At 41.6% G+C, this 16,581-nt stretch overlaps 2 protein-coding genes across 2 annotated transcripts; one reads left to right on the top strand and one right to left on the bottom strand.

The window, feature by feature from the left end:
• Positions 1-70: 70 nt before the first annotated feature.
• LOC136431064 (enolase 4-like) lies at positions 71-15,381 on the top strand. Its single transcript, XM_066422265.1, has 13 exons — positions 71-274; positions 771-973; positions 1,136-1,264; positions 1,561-1,736; positions 1,905-2,081; positions 2,289-2,409; positions 2,665-2,793; positions 3,376-3,438; positions 11,781-11,945; positions 12,538-12,663; positions 13,824-14,016; positions 14,321-14,388; positions 14,636-15,381. Exons 2-13 carry the CDS (start codon positions 785-787, stop codon positions 14,831-14,833), a joined length of 1,734 nt encoding a protein of 577 aa, XP_066278362.1. The 5' UTR covers positions 71-274; positions 771-784; the 3' UTR covers positions 14,834-15,381.
• On the bottom strand, positions 3,111-9,206 carry LOC136431066 (peroxidasin-like). Its single transcript, XM_066422267.1, has 3 exons — positions 7,716-9,206; positions 7,487-7,539; positions 3,111-5,214 (listed from the first exon to the last, which is right to left on the bottom strand). Exon 3 carries the CDS (start codon positions 5,109-5,111, stop codon positions 3,681-3,683), a length of 1,431 nt encoding a protein of 476 aa, XP_066278364.1. The 5' UTR covers positions 5,112-5,214; positions 7,487-7,539; positions 7,716-9,206; the 3' UTR covers positions 3,111-3,680.
• Positions 15,382-16,581: the final 1,200 nt, after the last annotated feature.

Genomic DNA, 16,581 nt, shown 5'->3' with positions numbered 1-16,581 from the left:
GGTGGCAAATCTACATAAAATCTACGAAATTGCCGACTTGAAGGTGAAATTTGATGAAAACGATAGCGCTGACCTCTGACCTTGAAATTCGATCCGCGTTCATGGCAACCAAAACAAGATGGCGGATTAGTTTGGAAAAAAATTGCCGTTGTCACTTTCAAACCTTTTTTCTTCATATCTGTCGACAAACAGTGGATTCCTAGCCTCGCTATTTAAACTGTCTTCTCAGTGGAAGCCTGAAACACACCAGTTGTCAGACTAAGACCAGAGGACGGTGAGTGAGAGGAAGAAGAACTTGTACCATTATCTTCGCCCCCCCTCCCAACGACGATGTGTACCATATATGATATTGGAAGGGCATGATTTTAGCTTCTGATGACTACGAAGTCTGCTAACTCCTCCAAATATGCTATCATGTGTATGTCATAGAACAACTGTTGTGTCCTAGACTTTTACAGTATGTATTAATTATCCAGTCAAATAACTGGCAACATTCTGAATTCAAATTGAATTTTATGATTATTTTTACTTCTAACCACATAACGTTGACTCAGACTAGCTTCCTCTCAAAATACTAACATGAAATTACACTAAACATATGAGCATTGCATCAGCATATTCCTTTCAGGTCAAAAAGGTGTTCAATAAGGACATCCCTACCACATCTTATCAACGAATGACTTTTGCTTACTTAAATTAATTCAGCAACAACAGAAACTTTCATACTCTAGAATTCATGGCTTCTGCATGTCTATTATCCTCTACCTCAGTTCCACAGCCTACAATGACATCAGCCCCAACGAGCCGCCTGGGCGGGGCCACGACGTCCAGCTCTGCGCGGGAGGCGCGGGAACTGTACGAGCTGAAGCAGCAGGCCGTCAAGTTCTACCAGGACAACCTGGTGCCACAGCGCATGGAGCAGGTTCTCAACGACATGTTCTATGAGAACCCAGAGGACGTCTATGGCCATCTCGTGAGTTTTCATCAAAACAGTTTTCAGTTCTGATTCTGAATGACCTCTAAATCTAATGTCCTCACTGCTTTAAAACAAATACCAGACTGTTTTCGTAATTTGGTTGTGATATTATGCACTTGCTTGGGATACACTGATTCATTGACCATGCACACTTTGCAGGCTGAATATTTCCAACAGTTTGCTAAACCACCAACAGTCAGCCAGGTCACAGTCGGAGAGGTAGCAGACTGTAGGGGCCAACCAACCATACAAGCAGAAATCCATGGAGTGGTCAACAATGTAGACAAGGTAAAATTTGGGTGATTTCATTTACATAGCTTCACTCGTTTATGTTCATGCAATCTTTTCAGATCTGCCTCACATGATATTTTGAAAATGTTGCAAGGCCTGGTCTCCCTTTCCCTGCCCCAAAGTTTGAATTTTTATTATGCCTTTTTCGTCGGGAATTTTCTATGATTAAGATTGCACAATGACCTACTTCCTTAACTTTTGTTCCACCCCATGTTTCAATGATCAGGTTGCAGTTTTCAAAAATGGTCTATATATATTTTCTGATGACCTCAGCAAACATACACCTTTTTCAGGTACTTTGCACAGTTACTGTTCCCACTTCCAAATGGGACGCTACTATTACAGAGGAAGAGGAGACAGAGATGGCAGAGTCATTAAAGGTTGCCATGGAGTATCTTGCTGGACCAATCACGGAAGCCCTATCTGGAACAGAGGTAGCCAATCAGAGGGAAGGAGACCAGAGAGTAAAGTGTGTGGGAATCTAATAAGTTCTATTATTTTTCAATTTCCATCATTAGTTTGAAATACATTTCCTCTCACAGAACATAGTTTGAAAGCCAAGAAAGTTTAAGGTATTTCAGCCTGCTTTTTTAAAATTTACTCAGCTATTTAAAACATGCATGGACATTTTTTTCAGGAATTTTATTGGCAAGATCCTAGAAGACTTTGAAGAGGAGCTCAAAGCTAAGAAAGCAAAAGAGGAAGAGGAGTCTCCCCGAGCACCTACCCCCAAAGTAGCACCTTCAGAGAAGGGTGGCAAGGGGAAGAAGGGGAAGGGCAGTGCAACAAGTGTCATTCTACCACCACAGCCAAAGTACTTGAAAATGTTCTCAAATCTTCTCATGATTTTATATAACTTTATCACACTTAATCAGCATCCTGCTTATTAATAGGTTACCTGACTTTGAATTAAGAGGTTGTGGGTTTGATTCCTAGCAGTGCTTGGCAAACTTAATTTTTCAGTTGATGATCGACCTTCCTCTTGATACTCAAAATGTCCTCTGCATCCTTGTCCCTACAGGGAGGAGCTTCCCCGTGGTATACAGGCCGTGTGTGCAGCGTCGCTGGCCCTACTGGAGGCTGGGGCCCAGGCTAGCAGGCAGCCCCTGTACTCACATGTAGCAGCCCTCAGGCCAGGAGAGGTAACTGTCTAGACAGCTTTTAATTCATGTCATACATGCAGAATCATTGGTGGAGACTCAGCCAATGCTAACAGGGATTGCAATAGGTGTGACTCAGGATGGGAATTGTGTGTTCAGAACTTCTTATGATATCATTACTAGGGCACATCATTGTCATTGCATGTGAAACAGCCTGAACAGTCTAAAACCACTGAGCCTGAATTTCGTTGCCTGATGGCGTTGCTGAACTGTTTTTGTTCACTGGTGCTTTTGCAGGTGTCCAGCAAGTTGAGACTGCCCCTGCCAATGGTGTGTGTGTATCATGGTGGCAGAGCCGGGCCGGGCAAGCTGAACTGTATCAAAGAACTTCTCATCATGCCAAAACCTGGCCTGCCATTTAAAGAGGTAGGTCTGCTGTTTCTCTCCCTTTCATTTGGGTATAAGGACAGGAGAGAATACTCTTTCCTTCCTTGTATATGCTGCGCCTCACCCCGTCTGTGCGATACCCCTACTAGGAAATATAGAATAGAACTAGAATAGAACTAGAATAGAACTAGAGTCTTTCAGTTTTCTGCAGGTACTGTAAGGTATCCCTTGTTTTTCCTCTCTCCCTCCCTCTCTTGTTTCCTATCCTCCTCCTTCTTTTCTCACACCCATACTCATCACTCGCTCACTTACTCACTTACAAGCAGGCAAAACCACAAAATACAGCTGCAACAATATGGTGTTCTTATAGCTACATATATTCACTCTACATTCATCTTATCATCATCATCATAAAATTTACAAATACGAAACATTAGAGGCTGTACATGATTCATATATACACCAGTCTTATACAATAGTACCAAAATGTACATGAGTATTAAATCTGCCTTTGATTATCAACATTATATGTAATACATAAAATCAGAAGATTTTCATAGAAATTCCACACAAATTTGTTTGTGGTTCTAAGTTAAAACAATCACCTTGCTCCACTCTTAGGCCATGAGAATGCTGACCAACATCCACAACCAGGTGGGGAAAGCTCTGGCAGCAAAATCTGGGGTGAGTGTCGTCATTTCTCTCAACGGTGCAATTCAACAGGTCCATCCCACAGCTATATACAGTCATGCAGACCTAATTTAGTACACAGAAGACACTACTGTATTACAGTACAGTACTATATTATACTTACAACTGAATATCATAAATACATGTATGTCATTTGTACAAATGCTCACATGGGTTACTTAGTTGATGTGAGGACAAGAAAGCATTTCCTAAGACTTTAGATCACAAAAAGGTGTCTAAATGGGAACCACTTGTGTTATTTTGGCAGCCGTACACTTTGTAATACAAAGATTAACCCCTCCTATGCTGGCGCCAATGATTAGCACACTTCCAACCATGGACGATACGATCACAGTGATTGGCATGGCTTCATCTGGGATGAGACTGTTCCAGATGCTGTGTTCTGACTCAGTCACAGGCGATGTCACAGCCTGTGTTGAAGACAGCAGTGTCTTCTGTGTACTGTTGTCCACTGTCTCACTCATCAGCCTTTTCATTACAGTAACATTGTGGTAGATGGCAACAGTTCCGTATGTGTTTTCTGCTTCACACTTGTACCTGCCCTCGTCAGCCGGTTCTGTGTCAGCAATGTTCAATGCGCCAGTTTCTGATAGGGTGAATTTGGTGTTTCCCTCTGTAGAAGAATCAATAGTGACGCCACTTGGCAATGTCCACACGATTGTTGGGTTTGGTAGTCCAGTTGCATCACAGGTCAATATGGTGCTGTTTCCCTGGACCACGTTTACATCCTGATCCTGGGCGGTACTCGTGATATTTGGGGCGATACAGGTCAGTTCTGCGGTGTCCAGGTAGTAGATCTGTTGTCCCTGTAGCCAATCAGGACTGCCACATGCCAGGTAGACTGGCCAATCAAATGGACTGTAGATGCCTGCCTTGTGCATGTTTGTGAATGGCAGTAGTTCGCAATCGCAGCTGATGGCATTGTCTGCCATAGTTACTGTTGCCCACACGTAATATTCAAAATGTGCAGAGGCAGAGGAAGGGAAGGTTGTGATTCTGTTGGAGTCGACTTTGAGTTGATAGTTGAAGATACTTGCAAAGCTTTTATCCAGTGGCAGAGCCTGAGAGAGAGGGAAGGAGGTTAAGCTATTGTAGGAAAGATCCAGGTTGTTGAGATCACTGGAGAGGAAGATATTTTCAGGCAGCTCTGTCAGAGAGTTGTGGGACAGGTCAATCGTTTTCAGACCTGCCAGGTCGGAGAAAGAGTCATTTGGCAAAGTCTTCATGTTGTTGTACGAGAGTCTCAGAGTTTGGACAGATGAAAGACCATCAAATGTGGATTCATGAATGTCTTGAAGGCTGTTGTGTGAGAGGTCAAGTGTCACTATGGTGGACAGCCTGCAAAACGCTGCTTCTCCAAGAACCTCAAGATGGTTGTAGGATAAGTCAAGAGTCTGTAAACTGTCAAAGGGACAGAAGACGTCAACAGAGAGAGTTGAAATTTGGTTTTGGGAGAGACTTAGAGCAGTGGTATCAGTGGGTATGTTGGTTGGGATGACGTTCAACTCAAGACTGTCGCAGTCGACGTCTGTGCCATCGCAGGAGCATGCAGGGCTGGTTGGACAGGAGGTAACCATAGCAAGGTGCTGTAGTAGGAGGCACGATACGAGCAGGAAAATGTAACGCCTGTTGAGTTCCATGGCCATTGCCGTCAGACTGTCTGCTGACACTGTTTAGCAGGTTGTGGTCTTCCCTTCTCTGTGTAACGTCAGTCAGGTATCCTCTTTGCAGAAGTACACTTGATCAGATCTGGTTAAGAAAAAGAAAGATGTCAGAATCTTATATCTCTTACATGTGTTGATTGCCTATGTCTTGGTAGTTCAACTCATTGAATTTTCTGATGAAGAAAGTTTAATGACAATATGATGCTTCATCATACCCAAAATCAGCTCCCAAAGGAAAAATAATTGTGCATGCTATTTCTGCACAGACAAATTTGTGTCTGTGCAGAAATGTTCAATGAATCCAATATTTTATAATTGAGGCTTATAGATTATAAGAGCAATTGGCATGTTAGTACTAGTTTGTTGATTAACAAAATTGACAAGAGAATCAAAGAAGTTCTGTATTACTCAAAGATGCCTCAAGCCCTACAGCTTAGAAGCTGACCCCTCCGATCCAAGGAGTTTTGTTGCACCACTCTGATTGCCCCACCTGCTGCTTTAGAACGACAGGTTACAATGATATGTAAGCTTTTTGCAACAAAGGGACATCTAACTCTCAGGTCAATCTTATTTTCCCACAGGAGACTGAAGAGCTTTCTTGATACCTGAGTTTAAGGAGGGAGTATCACGGTTTGCAATCTAGATACAACCCTACAAGAGTCGTTTTTGTGCTTGGTGTCAGTTAGAGCAAGGGTCAGGGCTAGGTTTTCACAGTTCAGTGGGAGGTGGCAAGATGGTTATTTTGGTCCTCTTGTTTCAAAACAGGTGAGGTTGTCAAAACAAAGCCTTAAGTGTTATAAACAGAGTACAATGTATCAAAGTGAGAGGGGTAGATGTCACGTGCTCCGCACATGAGATGCTATTTTAGATGGGGACATTTTGAGAGATTGGCATGCCGTCGCAATTTCCATGTAAAAGTACTTCATATGGAGCTTCCATGGATGTCTCAGCACAAAACGACAAGAGACTTAAGTTCTTAAGTGTCCCCCTACTAACTTATATGCTGCAGTTTATGCAAATTTGGGGAGTGAGGTAGCCCTAAACTAACGTGCATCAGGTGCTGCCTGTTGAATGTAAAACTACTGAGTATATCAAAAACCTCTGCAACTCCTTTACTCAGGTAGTAATTGCTTTGTCTTATTCTAAGCCCAATCTGTGATTGCAAGATGTTTTAAACAGTCTGCCAAAATTGTATCGTTTTCTGGCTTTCCAGAGCCTTGACAATGCCATATAGGAATTTCTTGATGATAAATTAGAGGAAGTTTGACGTCTGTTGGTTTCCTGTGGAATACCTAACAGTTTTCTTCTCCTTTGACCAGTCAGCTTGTCTAAACAAAACAGGTATTGTACTTCAGAAGGCGTGAAGCATTGCATTCTTATTGCCCATTATGTTTGCACACTTCCTGTGCTGAGGTAGACTTCAGTGCTACATGGCTCACGCAGGTGGAAATGGATATCCAAGCCACTTATATAGGAAACTCACCATAAAAAAGTTCTCTAAACATGAATTGTATATTAAGCAAACTATGACATGGCAAAATGACTTTAAGTAAAGACTTGTGAGTTCCTTAATATAATTTAACAAAAATGGAGTAGTTTTTTCAAGTTCCCCTTTCCAAGATAAGCTAAAGGCTCTCTAGTACTATTAGTAGCAGGAAAGGCTCATATCAAACCTTGAACCTGTATTAACTGTCTGTAGCATCTGCCCTTTCTGTTTTGACCATTGGGAGACTAAACTTTCTGTGAACTAAAACTGGATCAAGATAATTTCTGCACATTTAGCCCTGAGGATTTGTTGGAAACCAACTATAACACTACCCTTGGGTCCTCCTCAGTGGTTATGTCTTTCTACAACACCCTAAACCAGTGCCTCCATCTAGATCCGTCCCCCTTGGCTGTACAAATATACATCTTGACTTTAGTGACCTAGCCTGTCTCTCTCATATACACACAACTTGATCACACATGGCTGTGAGGAAACAGAGCTAGGAGCTAAAAACAAAGTGATCTGCACTGCTGTACTCGCAAGTCAACGGGGTCTATTATGCTTTAGATTTGTATACATCTTAGCTCATTTCTGTGGAATTTGGGGAGCTTTATTGAAAGTCTGACTTTTTTGGCCCCTGCTGAACATAGCTAATCCCTTATTAGGGTCATCAACAGCATCTAAGAGGAAAGACAAGTACCTGGCTAGATATTTGGCATTTTAGAAGAAGAAAGTCAGATTTTCAGAAATACAACAAAGTTAGAAGAATCTGCAGTCCTATTTCATAGAGGCATTGATGTTGGTATGTGATTGTGTGCTGTTGTTAACTGTACAGTGTAATTGTATGAATATATCACATTTCAATTCCTACCTGTGCTTCTGAAGGTTGGACTAACAGTCCCCAACTCTCGAGCCGTGTGTCGTCTGGAATAATTATAAGGAGATATGACATTTTTAAGTGTTTGTGCATGAAAGTCATCATTTTGAAAAAAAACAACCAAAATGATTAGTTAGTGGCCTTAAAATGGCATGCATGAGGAAATTAAAATCAGTAGCTTATTTTTCCAAGAAGAAGTAGAAGTTGAGATTCTCCAGCCTACCTGTGCCTAGATGTGAGATCTCTGTCGCTGTGCTGGGCAATGTCTCACCAGACTGGAGAGGGACGTTTCCTAGCTGAAGTCGTAAGGAACACTCTCCAACCTGCCTCTGAACCCCAGATTTTTATGTTTGCCCTCCTCCTCATTTGCATAAAACTAATGGTTGTCCTGCTCCATTGGTGACATCCATGTTTGGACCAATCAACTTCCAGCTCAAGGGAAGTCATTAAGAGGTTGACCAATCAGTGGGTTGTTTGCACAGAACCTGCTGGAGACAGAAATGTGGGGCCAATGCCCTAATGGCACTGGCTCATCTCCAAAGGAATGCGATGTTCTACACACTTTTCCGTGCTTACAGAGTCTTTAGGGGATCTTGCTTCTTGAGATAGAGATCGAATCCTTGTGTTGTTTCCAACTTTCAAGTGGCCCGTCGGCCATGTTTTACACTGCTGTTGAGTTTTCCTTTGTGCCTGGTATTTACCTAGTATCATTTCTGCTCTGTCTGGTTTTACAGGGAGAAACCTTAACCCTTTGATGGAAAATGGGGAGAAAGAAATTCTCCTCGAGAAGCTCTCATGAAGAAATAATACCCATGAATTATTGGCTATTTACTGATGATGAAAGATAGTGGCTTTTCAAGTGGACACATTATCGCTGTGATTGTTTGAAAGTTGGGCTTCCCAGGAGGTTTGGGTTCCCCCTGTGCCATTTGTTACCCAGTAGCCAACGGTGGCAGCCATTTCTTCTGCGCCTGTCAGCTTTTGTTGATGATTGTTTGGGCGACACAATGTCCAGCAGGTGCGCGCAAAAGCTGGGAACGGTACGGTGTGCAGCACGACCCGTTGCCATGACGACATTATGCCAAAGCGAGTAGCGATAATGGCTGCCCCTTGACACATCTTCCGGGTCATTGCGAATGAAAGTCAGAGAAGATGTGAGTCCTTACAAGCTACACTTGTTCTCAAATGTCCTAAGTGCCACCTTTTATTGCGATTTCTGTACGCTCTTGTAGTTTTATCAATCCATCTCCATTGCGGTCCTCAAGAATCTGGCAGGGGCAAGAGTAAAACATGGTTGGACAGTTACTGTTTATTGTTTGGTAGTTTCTCTGGTAACATTGCTTGACATGGTCTATTCTGCCCCACGCAGAGCAACCTACCCATTTTTAGCTATTTCCCAATGTGCTACGTGATGGTATATTTGTTATTGTAACCTTACAATGAAGAGGTTATTGTAAGTTTCAATGGGGCACTGGTACGGAGAGGACCGGTAGATCAGCGATGACAGACATGAGCACAAAACAGGTCAGAACTGATACAGTATGCTTCCCAGAAGATGTCACCCTGAGAAAGGGTGTGGTCCTTGCCATTGGGATGGCTACGAGTGGACAAGTCACAACTGAAAAACTTGCATATTTGGTAAAAGGAAATAATAAAAGAAAAAGATTAGACATCTGCCCGAGTGTCAGAGGATATTTTTGTTTGATTATATAGGACCATCAGATTGAAGATTCTTTGTGATTGCTACAAGAGATGTTTCATGATTTCAATTCATCATGACAGGTTTCCCTTAAAGTCGTAGTGTTGGTGATAACCTATCCGTTGGGTTTATTGTGTGCATTGATTTCTATTAGATGGAGAGATGGAGAGAAACAATTGTAGATGCAGTGTTGTTGCCTTAAATCTGTGCTTGCATTAATCAATTGCGTTAATTGTATCTTTTAAACATTGAGTACTTTGTAATAAATATTGCTCTTTCCTTTTACATGATGCCAGAAAGAATGTCATATATTTTAGTAATTTGAATACACATAGAAAAGTAGAATCCCCAAATTTAAGTGGAGAATGTGCAAGTAAAAATAAAAGGAAAAAAACACACTCAAAAGTCATCATGCAACTACCCCAAGACTTCTAGGAATCTGAGAATCAGCTTGCATGGCGTTAAGGCGGCCACGTGTTGGCCGCCAGCCAGTTGTCGCCAGCGAAGTTTGTTTAGCCTTGCCCAGCTGCGGCTGGTGTTTTTGTTATGACAAGTCTATCCAGTCAACGTCCTGAGAAGTCAGTAATCCTTGATTGAATCTTCCAACGGACAGAAACTTTAACAGTATCCGCATGGCCAGATATGTGAGAGCGAAACTCAATACTGCAGGAATGAGAGGGAACGTGCACCCTAATGGGTCTACTGTATGAAGTTCAGGTCACGAAAAGTTCACCTCCATTTTGTTACACCAGCGGCTTTGAAAACAGTTAAGGGGTAAAGGTGTCAGCAGGTGGCCATGGAGGAGAGTGCAGCCTTTTTTCTTTCTTTTTGGGATGATATCAACAACAACAGTAAAGAACGTTCAGTCACTGTAGGAGGTCTAAACAACTCTGGACGACGCTCCTATCAGGCACACGCCTCGTGGCCAATACTTCTGTTTGAAAGTTTTGACAGTGCGGACGTCGTCACAATGCCTGTAGCAGGTTTTTGTGTGTATGTTTACGTAAGCAATGTTTGTGCCTACCGCAGCAGAGAGTCGGGTTACCCTCCGTATGACTCAAACACTGCCAACCTGTCAGGCAGACTGGTCCTTGCTCAATAGCCAGGAAATTACATATTTCCTCACATATTTTTCTTCAGTATTTGCTACATGAAAAGTGTGCCAACAAGGTATTATGGTCATGATATTAGCTTGACATACTGGACATAAAAAAAGGAAGAAAGTGGGAAAAGGCTTTTATCAATTGATTAACTCTATCTTCCAGTAAGGAACACTTTTGATGGACAAAAAGCCTTCATTACTTTGATTTTAGTTTTTCATAAGTCCAAAGCATGTTGCAGTCTGTGTTTCTGTCCTGAAATATAAAACTTCCTACTGGGGACAATTGCACGATTCAGGCTGTTAAGTACTTGCATGATGTCTTCCTGCCCTTCCCTAGTGCTCCGGATGTATTTTCATGTTGTACTTTGAACATTGTTGGCAGTGAGTCATGGGAGGAATAAGGTTTTGCTTTGTCTTCGTTCCAACCAAAACTAAACAGGAAGACGCCGCTTTCGTGTGCCGGACACGCGTTTGGTAAGAAAGCAAAACAGCAGCAGACAAAGCAAATATTATCTAAGGCAAGCAGATGTGTAATCAGCACTAGGACAAATATGCATACAACATTGTAAGCTTAATTCCTGTGAGGTGAAAAAATATTTTTGAAAGACCATAGGATTTTAGAAAGTGTTTTGCATGTCTTTGAACTTCACATCAAGAATATTGGCCATTTTTAGAAAAAATGCATGTTACTAGAAAACACAGCTTTTTACGGTAACGCATTGTCCAAGGATGCATTTAAGTCAAGGATTTCTTCTTACTAATACAGAAAAGTTGATGACCATAAAGTATGAAATCTACACTCAAGGAGGTTTTGAAGTGTCATCCATTGCCAAGCTTTTGTTGAGTCTTTAGGAACCAATAACCACCGTAAAGAAAATTCCTTGGAAACGAAGCGTAGAAAGAGCATCCTGGACTGTTCAAAGAAATGGCTTAGATGTGTACTTAAGTCATACACACTCAGTCTGAAGTTCCAAGTTTCATACCATCCACTTCGCAAAACTCCAATGGCAACATGCAGGGATGGGTGTCAATAGTTCTGTTATGTACATTATCGCCACTTCTCCTTTGGGAACCTTAGAAATATCTTACACAAGGCAACATTTTTCCTTGACAGGTGCTCCTGCAACTAAGCAATAGTTAGTGAAATCCATACTTCAGGCATAAACTGTTCACCTGTTCTGAGAAATGCATGCTGGAGTAGCAAGTCACAGTCACTTAGGACCAGGTCCACCAACAGAGACGGGTGTCTGCATATCTGTCATGGACACCTCTGCCGCAAGTCTTAGAAACAGTCCCTCTGAACAGGATAGGATACTGAGTATAGCCTTCCACTCAAGAAATAAAAGTGCTCTCTAAACCTCCTGCAAAACAGCTGTAGGTGTATTTTGAATCAGGAAATATTCACCTCCACTCCACCTGATCTATGGAAAAGATACAAGAAGACATGAGGAACAAGTTTTTCTAATCCCCTATTGCCCCCTCCCAAGGTTACAGCAAGGAACACGACAGACCTGGGTGCGTACGCCCCCCTGTACGACAAGTTGGAACAGCCGCTGGACCTGGTGCAGGAGGCGCTGGCTGCGCTGGAGCTGCAGGCAGGGGAGGACGTGCACATGGCCATCAACTGTGCTGCTCACGAGATGTTTGAGTTGGTGAGATAACATCCTACTCACATCTAGTCCAGTCCTTCCTGCTGACTTCTACTGCAAGCTACAGAAATTGAGATGCATTCATAGATCTACAGGTGGAAGAGGTTTAAATAGGTAGGGAGGGAGAAAAAAATGACACCCCTTCCTTTTTCATTGTGATCACCAGTTCAGGCAGCTTTGTCTCTCTAACACCTCTGTCAAGTCAATTCAATTTTGTATGCTACATTAGCATCCTTTTGGTAAATAGTGATGTACAATTCTAAAGCAAATTAATGATAAGACTTGTAGATAATGAAAAGTTGCCTTCCACCATCACCACTGCCACCCAGGATACTAGGTTCCTGATGGTGGGGAGGGTAAGTGTATGTTGACTTATGGTGATATATGAAGCACTCTTAGATGGTCAGGACAAAGTTGTGCACTATAAGGGTGAAAGTCTCCAGTTGTGATAGCAATTTTCTTGAGCCATAGGCATCAGATGTTTCATTGTTCTTAATTTGCTAAACCTTCTTGGTGGCAGTCAAGAGTAGCCATATGTTAAGATTCATGAATATCATTTGTTGTACAAATTTGTCACATCTTCTTTGGCGCATAGGAAAAGGGCAAATATGAGGTGATGACTGGAACACAGAAGACTCCTGACGACATGGTGGACTTCTACAACGACATCCTCACCCGCTACCCGGGGGTCATCGCACTCATCGACCCCCTCAGGAAACAGGTGTGTGTGTGATGACATAGCCGCAAACTTGGGATGTTTTCCAGTTTTATAATAAAAATTTAGATAATCATTTATGCTTTGCTAATCAAAACACACTCTCTCATTTTGCTGACCAGTTTTTTAGCGCTAGCAACTCTATTTGCAGCAAAACATTACTATAGTCATTGTCCATACTGTTTTACAGTTTTATGATTAGATAATTATCTATGATTTCATAATCATTTTGCTGTAGCTTTTGAAGGCTTATGCTAGTTATAGCAACTCAATTTGCAGCAAGACATTACTAGGGAGCATTGTCCATACTATGGTAATAGACCAGGGCCTTGCACAGAGTACATGGAGGTTATCAGTGCTGTAATCTAACATCAGGGCTAATAGGCTGGTTATGTTACATGTCACTTGTCCCCATGTTAACACCCTGCTTGTATTGTAACACTAGACATGGAAGGCTGGGCAGTTCTCAAAATGTTCCCAGCAATGTCCAACAATAACAAGGAAGGACCAGGTGCACAAAACCTGCACTACTCTGACCCATTTAGATTTTCTTTTCCCGTGGGAACTACCTGGGTCCTCCCACTTTAGGCGGAGGGGACAGTTGTCATCACGTATTGTCATACACTGTAAAGTGTCAGTAATAAGACACCCGTACACCCCCACACTGGACAATACCATTGGTTTATGGTAGTATTTGAGAGACTCTATTAGTGGACGTCTCCTCCGTGGCCCTTTATCTCCAAGTGCTTAATGGTGTTTAGGGTAGCGTCCATCACTTGTTCAGATCTAGGCTTTTATTACTTGTGACTCAGAAGGTTTTTCAGCAATGCATGATGATAATTAACAGTTAAGATGTGACAATGTATTGACCTCATAAACTTACTGACAATGATTTTGATCAGTGCATATAGCAATGTGGTCTAGTGGTTAGTGACCCTGCTTCTGGATGTTAGAACCCCAGTCATTGCTCATCTTGGAAATTGTTTGTTTGTTTGTTTATTTATTTGTACAGCAAGAAAATACATAATATGATTTACAATAGGTAAAACAGGTGCAGGAGGTGTGGAAAAGTGCATATAGCTAATACTAGGCCCTCTTTATCTATACTTATAATCAATAAATAATATTGCAATATTAAATCCCTTTACACCCTCTTTCCCACCCAGGACAAGACTGCATGGGTGAAGCTGACCCAGGCCGTCAGTGAGAAGTGTTACCTGATGGGTGACGAGGTGTACCCACGGACGGAGAAGTTCCTGGTGCAGGGCATGGAGGAGACCAGGAGCAGCGCAGCAGTCTTCTCCCTGCACAGCCTCACAACTGTCAGTGATGTCATGGATGCTGCCAAACTTGTGGAAGGTCAGCATCTTAAGTTTAGCTTTTCTTTTAACTTTGCAAAATGTCAAAAAGTACTAGAGGAGCTTTTGACGAAGTATTTAACCCGTTTATACACTCTTCTTCAAATCGTTGAGTCAGATCTCGTCTTGGAGTTCTCTTTACGTCATGTTACGATGATGTTGACTATTATGTGACAAGAGACAGTAGTAACAGAGGAGGTTTTCTATACCTCCTGTTTCATCATGCAGACATTAAAGATGAGAGTAGCACAGATTGCTACCGATTGATATGTATTGCTACTGACCTATTGTATCTCCCTGTACAGACGGTGGTAGTGAGGTGGTGCTGGCTGCCTGTCAGGGTGACACAGCTGACACTATGCTGGCAGATCTGGTAAGCCTGGTCGTACTACAGAGTTCATGTGGCCACATGTTTTTCAAAAAGAATGTTTCCTGGCCAAAAAAGGCAAAAGAAAAGAATATCAGACTTTTATAGGCTTTGGTCAAAGTGAAAGCTTACGTTGTTACATTTTGATCTTTTGAAGTCATTTATAGAATTGAAATATGAAAGTTGAATATACTCAATCATGATTGTAGTGTTATGTCCTATTGCTAAGTTTCTTACTTTCTTTTCGTTGCAGGCTGTTGGTCTGGCGGTGAAGTTTGCCAAGTTTGGAGGGCTGGGGAGGGGGGAGAGAGTGGCCAAGTACAACCGACTGGCTCAGATCGAGGCTCAGCTGGCAGATCAGGACAAACTGGCACCTCATGAGGAGCACAGGTTCCCCAACATCCTCCCCCCTCCCCCTCCTGAGGAGCCTGAGGGGGAGGCTGCAACCTGAGCAGTACTGTCATCTACTGTTACTCAACCTGAGTATTACTGTCATTTACTGTTACTCAACCTGAGTATTACTGTCATCTACTGTTACTCAACCTGAGTATTACTGTCATTCACTGTTACTGTGTATTCTTAAACATCCAAGTCAAGTTACAGTGACCAATATGCACATGTACATGAATGTCAAACTTGAATCGTGCTTCAGTTTGAAGTTACAACAGAAATGTGGGGTTCTGGATCAAAGTTGAACTGGAATTGCCAACACATTACTCAAAATAAATGAGGGATGCTGACTATACACATAGATTTATAGAGACACCAAAATTTGAAATTATATGGCCCTACATGTATGGGTGCATCCACTAGCTTGTCGAAAATTGTACATATACATGTACGTGGAACCTTTGAATTACATTACATAGTATTACTTATATCTTCATGGTGAACTTTGTAATATGGTAAGAGTATGTATATATGGCTTGGGTTGCAACTGTTTCCATGAAATTGTGAGATTTTATTGTCTGGAGTAAAACTGTCAGCTATGGAAACACAGATAGATATCAATCTTGTTTTGAGTAATTTTTTACTTAAAAGAGTGACATATGAAATATTCACTGCTTGTGTTTCCGGCACAATATATCCTAATTAGGCCAAAGCCATCGTCCACAATCAAAAAGAAAAAAATCCATAACTTCTTGCATCATCCTGACAGTTAATATGTCACTTAATACTGCACCAGGGGGAGGGAACTAGTCCGTGACCTATGCCCAAGGAATGGTAGTAGGCCAAAGTAAGTAAGTAAGTAATATGTCACAAAATTGTCAATAATATCACAAACTAACATAAACACAATCACACACATTTCAAAGTCATTCTCCTTTATTGCAGCTCCAGACCATCTGGGCTCAAAAAAGCCCACCCACACATCAATATGTAGTATACATGTACTATTAATAGTACATAATTAGACATAGGTACCATAAACACTAATAGCTACAAAATATTGCCATGGGGTTCAGAATGCAATTTTATAACTTTGACCTCCCTTGGAAAGCCACATGACATATCCCAGGCCACACTGTTTTACGATTTCTAGAAGAAGAGACACAAATATGAACAAATTTGATTTCTATTGCTGGAGTCCCAGATCACATACTGAAGACTTGGCTGAATAATGTTTATAGATAGTATATTATGCTCTATATGCCTTATAAGAGAACAAAGATTGCTCATTCTATCTCTCTGCAAAGTATGGCACGCATGAAAAGATCTACCTCCGAGGACTAAACATCCCGTCGTCTCTTGATCTAATACGTCCAGGTTTATCTTTTTTATAAATCAGATCAGCTAGCAACATTGTCAATCGGCTACATCAGCTCAATGTAAACTTTACAGATCTATATATTTACAGAAAGGCAATGATCATCAAAATTGATCAAATCTTTGCCAAAGTTATTTTTGATCTGCATCATTCCAAATTTCAGTTTCCCCCTGAAGTAACTTAGTTACTGATAATCAATACTTTTGTACATAAGACACTTCTTTAAAAGTGTGATCATCATTCTTAGCACTGAGACATATCAAATCTATGGTATATTTACTCTTTAATTTTATACTACACCTTTGCTGTTTAAAAACAACCGGTAACCCTTCTTTTCGGTTTCTTTTCACAGAGAAAAGCTAATTAAAAAAACAACTCTACAGTAATTAACTCTTATACTGCTGACTTATGTTACGACCAGAAATATGATG

Source organism: Branchiostoma lanceolatum, chromosome 3 (genome assembly GCF_035083965.1).
Source record: "Branchiostoma lanceolatum isolate klBraLanc5 chromosome 3, klBraLanc5.hap2, whole genome shotgun sequence".
Classification (NCBI taxonomy): Eukaryota; Metazoa; Chordata; class Leptocardii; order Amphioxiformes; family Branchiostomatidae; genus Branchiostoma; species Branchiostoma lanceolatum.
Note: the sequence above shows the minus strand (reverse complement) of the source record. Positions and strands in the feature narration are given on the sequence as shown.